The sequence below is a fragment of the Humulus lupulus genome, chromosome 8, assembly GCF_963169125.1.
Source record: "Humulus lupulus chromosome 8, drHumLupu1.1, whole genome shotgun sequence".
NCBI classification, from domain to species: Eukaryota; Viridiplantae; Streptophyta; class Magnoliopsida; order Rosales; family Cannabaceae; genus Humulus; species Humulus lupulus.
In genome coordinates this window covers 57,418,278-57,429,143 of record NC_084800.1, presented here as the reverse complement: position 1 = coordinate 57,429,143, position 10,866 = coordinate 57,418,278, and the positions used below count along the sequence as shown (strand labels likewise).

General features: G+C 37.2%; 2 protein-coding genes across 2 annotated transcripts; one reads left to right on the top strand and one right to left on the bottom strand.

Moving 5' to 3' along the window:
• Positions 1 to 434: 434 nt before the first annotated feature.
• On the top strand, positions 435 to 3,592 carry LOC133797362 (DNA repair protein RAD51 homolog). Its single transcript, XM_062235241.1, has 9 exons — positions 435 to 657; positions 1,178 to 1,322; positions 1,428 to 1,538; positions 1,829 to 1,920; positions 2,175 to 2,269; positions 2,349 to 2,462; positions 2,638 to 2,767; positions 3,024 to 3,145; positions 3,242 to 3,592. Exons 1-9 carry the CDS (start codon positions 568 to 570, stop codon positions 3,363 to 3,365), a joined length of 1,023 nt encoding a protein of 340 aa, XP_062091225.1. The 5' UTR covers positions 435 to 567; the 3' UTR covers positions 3,366 to 3,592.
• A 2,726-nt stretch (positions 3,593 to 6,318) lies between these two features.
• On the bottom strand, positions 6,319 to 10,469 carry LOC133795438 (uncharacterized). The gene is made up of 2 exons (XM_062232890.1): positions 10,168 to 10,469; positions 6,319 to 7,501 (listed from the first exon to the last, which is right to left on the bottom strand). The coding sequence occupies exons 1-2, from the start codon at positions 10,467 to 10,469 to the stop codon at positions 6,319 to 6,321; spliced, it is 1,485 nt and encodes a 494-aa protein (XP_062088874.1).
• Positions 10,470 to 10,866: the final 397 nt, after the last annotated feature.

Here is a 10,866-nt window from a genome sequence, read left to right as displayed (position 1 = left end):
AAAATTGCCACTTGAAGCTTTAGAAAGTTGCCGCCGGATTTTGGTTGCTCTTCGTCTCTTCTTGTGATGGGAGGGATATTCCTTCTTGGTTTTTGTGGGAGGGAATGGAACAGTAATTCCCAATGTACCCTGTTTCACTGCCAGATTTTGCTTTAAACTTTAGTTCCTTAGTATATTCATTTTCCCATAATTTTTTTTTTTTTTCTGAACTTTTTCCATAAAATTTCGGAAAAAAATATGGTGTAAATCCCATAAATCTGAAAAAATATCCTTATTATATTAAGTATCAACCCAGTTCTTTATGGGCTATATTACTATATTACGGCCTTTTTATTTTATTTTATTTTATATTTTAAATAATAAAAATTTATTAATTTTAATAACGTACCCTGTAAGCTTCTTGGCGCTTTTATAAAAAAGCTTTTGAAGCATTTTCATTTCCCTCCATTCTTTCCACTGTCCCAACCCAAGTCCAAAATCCCCTCTGATTTCTTTCACATCTTTCGCTGAGAAAGACAACAATAGATATATTTTGGGGTTCAATTCAAGGATTTTCAGCCGCAGAAAATGGAGCAGCAGAGAAATCAGAAGGGGGCTCAAGAGCAACAAGAACTCGAGGAAGTTCAGCACGGTCCTTTCCCTGTCGAACAGCTTCAGGTAAGTCCCCACAACTTTTCAAGAAAATACCCTCTTTCAAATTCGATATTTTTCTTAGACTGTAGTCCCATTTCTTCGTTTTTATGTCTGATTCACGCGTTTAGGGAAATGGGTTCCTTTTCAATTAGATTTTGAGGGCCTTTCTTATTGCCATGAGTAACCTAGACAATTTCGTTCTTTTGACTTTTTTTGGGTGTCCGAATTTTCTTTACCTTTTGCCCAAGATCGTATTTTTAGCTAGATTTTCATATTTGTAGGTATATGTATCTACACAAATATATATATATATAATAATATATTATATTGCCGTAACATGTGTTTCAAGAATGGTGATTGTCTATTACTAATTACGTAAACCCCAGGCTTTTGTCTGATGAGGGATTTGTATTCGTAATCGTTTTCTTGATTGAACACTTATTTGTTCAATTGATGCATACAACTTTAAAAATAGTCTTTTTTTAGTTGTCTGATGAGTAGTTTAGTGATGCCTGTTTTTAATGTTCTCAATCTTTAACTAAAGGCGTCCGGAATAGCTGCCATTGATGTAAAGAAGCTTAAAGATGCGGGTCTTTGCACGATTGAATCTGTTGCTTACTCTCCAAGAAAAGATCTTCTGCAAATTAAAGGAATTAGTGAAGCTAAAGTTGACAAGATCATTGAAGCAGGCATGTAATTTAATGCCTAATTGACCTCTTTTTATCCATCAGAATTGTGAGCAGTTTTTTTATTATAGAATCAGATATTCATGTCTTGACTCATTGTATTAACAGCCTCCAAATTGGTCCCATTGGGTTTTACTAGTGCTAGCCAACTTCATGCCCAGAGGCTTGAAATCATTCAAATTACATCAGGATCAAGGGAACTTGACAAGGTCTTGGAGGGTGAGAATCCTCACATCTGCAAAAACTAACGAGTAATGATATGTGCACCTAAAATATATACCTAAACATTAACTAGCTAATCACATCTATTAAAACTGAACCCATTGTTTTAAAAAAGCAGTTCCACATTATTGTGTATAATGTCTTAGTGCATATTTTGGTTCACACTTGCACATATCATTACTCAAAACTAAATCAATATTCAACTTGAATTTGATGACTTAGTAGTTAGTTTTCCATTGAATATATTGTAGTATGATTAGTAATAAAGCTAAATGATTTTCTGGCAGGAGGAATTGAGACGGGATCTATTACCGAGTTATATGGTGAGTTTCGTTCTGGAAAGACTCAACTCTGTCATACGCTCTGTGTCACTTGCCAAGTAAGTGTTTTTATTTTGTCTTACTACCTACCAAGCAGATGGGTATTCGTGGTTGAAATTGAGTATTTCACTGTCAAGAAAAATCAAATGGACCATATGATGAAAATGTAATACGCTAGATAAATACTTTAACTTCCCATTAATTCATTAGAATAAAGAATTTTGAGAATAGTGGAGTTCACCTAGATTTTGCAATTGCTTGCAGTATAAGTTTATTCATTTGAAGGTTCAATTCTAAGACGTTGGTATTTCAGCTCCCATTAGATCAAGGAGGTGGAGAGGGGAAAGCAATGTACATTGATGCTGAGGGAACATTTAGACCCCAGCGACTCTTACAGATAGCAGAAAGGTTATTTATGACTACATTGATGTGATTTGTGCGATTATGATGCTGTGCCGTGTGTATTTGAGGGTGTTGATTGCTGCAGGTTTGGACTGAACGGGGCAGATGTCTTGGAGAATGTGGCTTATGCTAGGGCTTATAACACTGACCATCAGTCAAGGCTCTTGCTTGAAGCAGCATCAATGATGGTTGAAACAAGGTATGATAATACTCGATTGCTTAAAGTTGTCAATGTCAGCAATGTTCTTAAAAGTGATTTACTGTGGGGAATGTTATTTTTTCCCCATAAAGGGAATTTATTTGTTAGAGCTGTTTTGGCCCAGCCTATAAAGTGCAGGGAAGTTTAATTATGTAAACTAATTTTTGGTTGATAGATTTGCTCTCATGGTAGTCGACAGTGCTACAGCTCTCTACAGAACAGACTTTTCTGGAAGAGGAGAACTTTCAGCTCGCCAAATGCATCTTGCGAAGTTTCTTCGTAGTCTTCAGAAGTTAGCAGATGAGGTAAAGATTCGTACATCTTGGGTCCTAATATGCCTGAAGGATATTTTTGGTTCTGCATGTTGAGATTTGAAGGTTTTTAGTGTTCGATTGAGAAATGAGAATTCTACTGATTGCAGCATATTTATATATAATATATATAAATATATATATTCTCACTTTTGTTAGTTAAATTTACTTGCACAAGCACAAATGGTCTGTCATCTGTATTTTGACCTTGTTTTTAATCAACATAACCATGGTATACAAACGACTGTAGTTTGGTGTCGCTGTTGTTATTACAAATCAAGTAGTTGCACAAGTAGATGGTTCTGCACTCTTTGCTGGTCCTCAGTTTAAGCCCATTGGTGGTAACATCATGGCGCATGCCTCCACAACAAGGTTCGTTATACCGAGCTTTTAGTTGTCTTTTGCTGCAAAAAGTTCAGAAAGGTTTGAATTTGATACATAATTGATTGTGTAATGATATTGTAATAGGCTTGCTCTACGGAAGGGAAGAGGGGAAGAGCGCATTTGTAAAGTAATAAGCTCTCCATGTTTGGCTGAAGCTGATGCACGCTTTCAGATTTCTACAGAAGGCGTTACTGATGTCAAGGACTGATTTGATTCAACCAACTTTCAGACATTTTGTTTTGTAAAGCCCTTTTTATCTATTAATGATTTTCAAATTTCAAGGAAGCAAGCACTGTGTCATGTTTTACAACCCTTGTAAAAATTTTGGCGGCTGTTAAAGCTTGTATGAAACTTGAGAGATCTTATTACACTCGTCTTCCCATTGTTTTTTGTAATATAAAAAAGAGATCTGCCTGTGTTTTCTAGTATAGTAAAGCTTGTTTACAAATTTATCTATTAATATATATATATATATATATATGAAATCTTTTTCAACGGTAACTAATAATTATGATGATGTGATAATACGTGATTTAGTATAGCAAATCAAGTAAAGATTTTTTTACATTAATTTCGAATTTTCATTTTCATATATAATGCTTAAATAAGATTTTTTTAAATTCTTTAATTTAATAAGTATGTGTTTGTTATGTAGTTTTTTTTTTTTTTTTTGACATAAAGAGAGATTATTTATTCATAGCAATAATCTTGCAACAAAATATCTCTAAGTTCGGAAGGAGCTTTTAACACTCTCAACCTACGTTCAGATGGGTAACAAGTAGACCTAGCTAGGGAATGAGCTACATTGTTAGCTGAACGTTTAATGAACTTAACAAAAACAATATGTGGTTTGATTACAGCAAGCAGCCTTTTACAATCGGCAATGACACGACCAAAATAGGATTTTAGCTGAGAGGTACAACGTAAGGCTTGCACTACTAGTAAGCAATCAGATTCAAGTTCCACCTTGTGCCACCCCGAATCCTTTATCCAGCTAAGTGCCTCCTTGATGGCCAAAGCTTCAGCCACTTCGGGGTTGACTGCACCTCTTCGGCAATGCGCCACTGCTTCAATCAATTGACCCCTATGATCATGAGCCACACATGAATAACTGTAACAACCATTGGAAGCAAATATAGCAGCATCTGTATTGATTTTTATAAAGCCATCGCCAGGGGGAGACCATACAGTATTGCCATCCTCCTGATTCACCAAAGCCAGGGATAAATCAAAGTGTTTATCTTGGGCATTTCGCCATTGAGTGAGCACCGACTCTGCCATTCTTAATATCTCATCCACATTCATACCTTTTTGCTTCCATACTAAATCATTCCTGTTTTTCCAGATTGCCCAACAGACCATACAAATAATCTCAAGTTTATCACCTGAAAAATTATCAAAAATTGAAGCTAGCCATGAGGCAAAGGACCCTGGAATGAAAGTGGGGGTATTAAGGCCAAGCCTATCCCAACATGCAACAGAGAATGAGCAAACAACAAGAATGTGAGGAGTCGATTCCCTTTCCAGATTACAGAGAGGACAGAAAACGTGATAGGAACTTGCTTCAGAGCCAGATGGACTTTCGTGGGAAGGCACCCACTCGATGCTTGCCAAAGAAAGTTTCTAATTTTGGGTGGAACCTTGAGATGCCAAAGCTTACGCCAGAACCCAGAATTGTCAGATGAAGAGGAGCTAGCTTTGGCTAATTGGAGCTGAACATAGGCACTCTTCACCGAATAATCACCCAGCTTTTCAAATCGCCAAGACCAGCGATCGTCTTCACCCTCACCAAGCGGAATGCCCAGAATGAGATTGACATCCCGAGGAAGAAAAAGATCAGTAATCAAGTCGATATCCCAGTGAGCTCTACCTGGTTCCATAAGGGACGAGACAGGTTGGTTCACTAAGGCAGGATGAGACGAGTGCACAAAAGGATCCTCCAAAGATGGGAGCCACGGGTCGGCCAAAATGGAGACCGAATTCCCCAAACCCACACAAACCAAAGCCCCTTGTTGAATAATTGGTTGAGCCTCCAAGAGGCTACGCCAGATATAACTAGGGTTGTTACCCAATTTCGCAGATAAGAAAGACCCATTAGGATAATATCTAGCCCGATATAGTTTGCTCACCAACGATTCAGGATTGTTGAGCAATCTCCAACACTGCTTTCCCAGAAGAGCAACATTAAAATCATAAAGCAATCGAAATCCCAAACCGCCCATATCTTTAGGAACACACAATCTCTCCCAACTCATCCAGTGAATACCCTTTTTTTTCTTTGAGGAAGACTTCCACCAATAAGTACTCATAGTTCTTTGCAAGTCATTCGATAGATCCTTAGGGAGTAAGAACACATTCATTGCGTAATTAGGCAGAGCCTGAGCGACCGTTTTCAACAAAATCTCCTTACCAGCACGAGATAAAAATTTGTTCTCCCACCCAGTAACACGCTGCTGAATGCGATCCTTAAGATACCCCAGCAAACTTGATTTCTTGCGACCCAAAAGACTCGGAAGGCCCAAATAAGTGGTATTATCATCAGCTTCATGAATACCAAGCTCTCCACAGACTTCATCACGCACTGTAGCCTCTGTGTTCCTACTAAAAAATATAGAGGATTTCTCACAATTTATCTTCTGACCAGAAGCACCCTCGAACTCAACTAGCAGCTACTTAACCTGAATAGCTTCCTCCATATTGGCTTTACAGAAGATATAACTATCGTCCGCAAAGAACATGTGGGAAATAAAGGGAGCTGCCCTCGAAACTTTGATACCTTTAAGGAGATTTTTCTGCTCATAGTCCCTAAGTATAGCAGAGAAGCCCTCTGTGCATATAATGAACAAGTATGAGGACAATGGGTCGCCCTGACGAAGTCCTCTTTCTGGGACTATATGGCCGAACTCCCTACCAGCATGAGATATTTGCTATCTAGCAGACGTAACACACACCATAAACAGCCTGATAATCTTCTCAGAAAAGCACATTCTCCTAAGAACAGCACGCAAATAGGGCCATTCCACGCGGTCGTACGCCTTGCTCATATCTAACTTGAGAGCCATAAAACCTTGTTTTCCTTTGGTCTTCCTTTTCATGTAATGCATGATTTCATAGGAAATCATAATATTATCTGTAATTAATCTCCCTGGGATAAAAGCAGATTAAGTCTCTGAGATAACTGAATCAATAACGCCCTTCAATCTGTTAGCCAGAACTTTTGAAATAACTTTATAGAGAACGTTGCAAAGGGAGATTGGACGAAGGTCCCCCATAGATAAAGGCTGCTTCTTTTTAGGAATCAAAACAATATTTGTAAAAGTTAATCCCTCCTCAAATGCTTCCCTATCCCAAAAGTCATGAACCAGCTGCACCACATCATCTCCTACAACATCCCAATATTTCTGATAAAAATCCGGAGTCATACCATCTGGGCCTGGGGATTTGTCTGGGTGCATTTGAAATAAGGCCTTCTTAACCTCCTCATCCTCGATCGGCTGTATCATCACTTCTCTCTGATCAAGCGAAATAGAACGATTAATACACTGAACAGTATACTCCCAAGATGTGGCCGAGGACCTAAAAAGATCCTGAAAATAATCCACCATTACATCTTGTAATCCATGGTCCCAATCAACAAAATCGCCTGCACTATTACGAAGCTTCTCAATCTGATTGTTACGCTTTCTCGATCTAGTTGCTGCATGAAAAAATCTAGAGTTATTATCTCCTTCTTTAAGCCATAGCATCTTAGATCTTTGCCTCCAAAAGACCTCATTTTGAGTTAAGATCTCAAACAGCTTATTATTCTCTTCATTAAACAACCGAATAGAGTCAGCATCTGTACAAGATTTAAGAAGCTTAATTCTGCGTTGACATTCAGTGAGGCGCTGCTGGAAAGCCCCTGCGATCTCTTTACCCCAAATCGATAGTTCCCGCGCGCAAATGGTTAACTTTGTACTAAAAGAGCTTCCATAATGAGAAAGCCAAATATCTTCGACCATTTTCCTGCACATGGACTCCCTTAACCATGCATTTTCAAAACGAGAGGGGCGGTTGTGATGCACAGAACGAACTGGCAGAGGAGAAAGGAAGATTGGGTAATGGTCGGAAGTAGTAACCTCAACATTAGTAAGTGTAGCATGTGGGAAGAGATTCAACCAACTGTTGGTAACAAGAGCACGATCTAACCTTATCTCAATGAAATTTGTGGAGCCTCTGCCTCTTTCCCAAGTGAAGGGATACCCAAGCAAATCTAAATCGACCAAATCACCATATCTAACTGCGTTCTGAAAACCTGAGATCAACCCAGAGGGATAAGGCCTACCTCCCCTCTTATCTTGTTGACTAAGAATGTTATTGTTATGTAGTTAATCTATACAAAAATTTAAAAAAAATTAAAATTTATTTTTAAAAATATTAATTAATAATTATAAATATGGATCATTGGTGTTAATCTAATGCTTAATATTAAAATAATATAGTAACTATTAAGAGTGCTCATAATATATATTTACTGCATAAATACTTTATATTTTTAGTCACTCTCAGGACTTAGTCCCACAAGTGGGGCCCATTAAAATTTTCAAGTGTCATGATGTGAGCTAGTTTGGTGTATTTATTTTTTATACTATTATACCTATAGAACTGGTTATATAAACTGATTGTGCATAATTGTATTGATGTGGCTGTTAAAGGTAAGGGCAATGGGGTAATTTTACATCCAGAAAAGTGTACAGTTAAGGAGAATATGGTCATCTTGGTATTGATTTGTAACTTATTTAGATATTGGTAAAGTATCCTTTTACCACGGGTAAGTAATTTTGAAGTAAGTGGTAAGTAATAATGTTATAGCAGTAAGTAAAAAAATTGAACTAATCAGTTTAGTTTTTTTTTTTTGTGAATTGTGTTAGTAAAAGCTTAAAATATGTTTTAATGGTTAGATGAATGAATTAGCACTAATTAGGTACCTTGGTGTTGTATAGTTAATTTTGTATGAATTTTGGCAATTATATGGTATTAGGTACCTAAGAGTTTCACTTTCCACAAGTATTTTTTTAATGAAATTTTTTGTAACAAAATTAGAGTAAATTGTAAGAGTACCAGAATATTAATACTATTAAATGTAATGTAACTAAGACTAGGACATGATGCATGGTAACTTTAATATAGCTTTCATCTTTTTTCTCTTATTTAAAAATATACCTAATTCTCTTCCAATCACGTTGGTATATTCTCACAGCAACATAAATTCATGTCACTTATATAAATAGATTTGAATCATAAAACTACCATGTCACTAGCAAATAAAATGATTCTTACAACACTACAACAAAATGCAGTATTACCGGCGGAGGCTTCCCCCGGTAATAATAGGCAAGGTTTGTTAGGGATTGAAGTTTAGTGGGAAATTAAAAGCATACAACTTAAAGAGGTAGCTAATCCGCCGGTAATAATAGGACATTCCGTCGGTAATGTAATATTACCGGCGGGGGTCTGCCGGTAATGCTCTGCAGGTAATACTCGGTCGGTAATTAGTGGTATTACCGGCGGACTGACACCCCGCCGGTATTCTATTAATACCAGTGGATTAATAGGGGCGGGACTCCGTCGGTGTATAAGAATAGTCAACATCGTTTGACTCATTTAATACTAGCGGGTCCCGCCTCTATTAATCTGTCGGTAATAAATTAATAATATTAAAATATAATAATTCGTTTGATAATAAATATACATATAATACTTATTTAAAGATAATAAAATTTAACATAAATTAAAATTAATTATTAATAACACAATTAATATGCATCAAACAAAATTAACATTATTATTAATCATAAAATTAACATAATAAAAATATCAATTGTCTTAATTTAATTACATATAAACTAATCATAAAATAAACATAATAAAATATCAATTGTCTTAATTTAATTAAAAAACGTAAACTGATTATTATTGTTTGGATCGGGCCAACCAGGCGAGAAATATTCATTAACATTCAGGTCAATATCGTAATCAACAATGTTAGGGTGCGACAATGGTGGTGAAGCAAACTGTGGTGCTGGTGGTGAAGGGTAATAAGCTTGTGGAGACTGCTGCTGCGAAGATGATCCAAATTGTCGAGTATGTGGTCGCGCCGAGGGAGACTGATGTAATAAACTCTCAAACTGACCATATCTCTGCTGCTGCGACGAACTCACAAATTGACCATATCTCTTCTGCGGTTGCGGTTGTTGCTGTTGCAATGAATCCCCAAAGTCACGATGCCTAGGATGTAATGTCTGAGATCCTACAGGGACGTCGGGGTAATAAATAAGAGGGGACTAGAGCTGTAAATGTGGGCTGGCCTGGCCCACATTTTCGTGCCTTCGATAAATTCGGGCCGGCCCGGCCCATTTTTGAAAGAGTAGGCCCAGCACGGCCCATGTCGTGCCGTGCTCGTTCCATGTCGGGCCGCACTTTTCTTATTTGGGCCCAAATTTGCCAAAAAATGTAAGAATGGAGAATTGAACCCTTCACCTCCTCTTTAACTATCAATGAACTTACCACCAAACCAAATACATTTCTTTGTTTAAATTATAATTTTAGATATTTTTATATACTTTTTAACAATATTTTACACAAAATTATATCAAAGATAATTATTATAATTTTAATACCTACTAATAAATGCTAAAAAATTTAACTCACAAATCTGAAAATAAATTAATATAATTATAAAAATATAAACATTGAGAAAAATAAGACTTCTATTATTATTTTAATTTATTAATAATTGACAAATAAAAATTTATTATGATTATTAATGTCAAAATATCGGGCTTTTTATCGTGTCGTGCTTTTGGGCTAGTTTGTTCGTGCTTTTGTGTCGTGCCTTCGGGCTTATCGTGTCGTGCCGTGCTCAGGCTCATGTCATGTCGCGCCGTGCCAATTTTCAATTCATGTCGTGCTTGGCCCAGGCCCATAGTTTTTTGTGTCGTACCGTGCTAGAAATCCCGACCCGTATTTACAGCTCTAGAGGGGACTGGGAGGAGCATCCATACATGTACTGAAATTGTTGTGATGTACCTCCATACATGTTAGGAGAATTCTGTTGAGGTGGATGCAAATGTTGTTGTTGTTGTGGCATCGACCAAGGAGGTGGACTTTTAGAAGATATACCAGCTTTAGGTTGTGATGGAAAATACCGTTGCAGAAGGTTGTCAAACCGCGACTCAGTTTTTGAACTGGTATGCTGAGGATTACCAGATGGACCTTGTTGATATCTCAACATCCGAATCTCTTCACGCATTGACTTCATCATCTCCGCCATAGTAGCCATGTCTTCTTGAGGCGTATGAGCAGGTTGGGCTTGTGACTCACTTTGACTTGTGGAGCTGGAAGCTGATTTTTTTCACTTTCTCTTTGCTGTAATCCACTCCTCTTTGAAAGTCAGACCTCTCCCCAAGTACTTTACTTATAATCTCGTACTGATCGATCGACGAGGAATCAGCAACAAATCCAGTTTCAGATCCCTCCGTTGGTCCTTGAGACTGGCTTTGAAGCTGTGCCCTCTCAAGCTCTTCCGTCATTTTTTCATGTTCATAAAAAGTGTTAGAAACACAACAGTAACATAGTTTAATGAAAATAATAACACAAATGTTTAAACTTACAAAACTTTCTCGAGCTGCGTCATTGACAAAAACTTTTGTTGATTTTCTCAAATGGTT

Bases quoted from the DNA above. Each gene is read 5' to 3' on its own strand.
- LOC133797362 (XM_062235241.1), top strand. From the start codon at position 568: ATGGAGCAGCAGAGAAATCAGAAGGGGGCTCAAGAGCAACAAGAACTC. The intron at 1,539-1,828 runs GTGAGAATCCTC...ATTTTCTGGCAG, and splicing joins ACTTGACAAGGTCTTGGAGG to GAGGAATTGAGACGGGATCT. The intron at 3,146-3,241 runs GTTCGTTATACC...ATATTGTAATAG, and splicing joins GCGCATGCCTCCACAACAAG to GCTTGCTCTACGGAAGGGAA.
- LOC133795438 (XM_062232890.1), bottom strand. From the start codon at position 10,469: ATGGCGGAGATGATGAAGTCAATGCGTGAAGAGATTCGGATGTTGAGA. The intron at 7,502-10,167 runs GTAAATACGGGT...TAACATTCTTAG, and splicing joins TCCCAGTCCCCTCTAGAGCT to TCAACAAGATAAGAGGGGAG.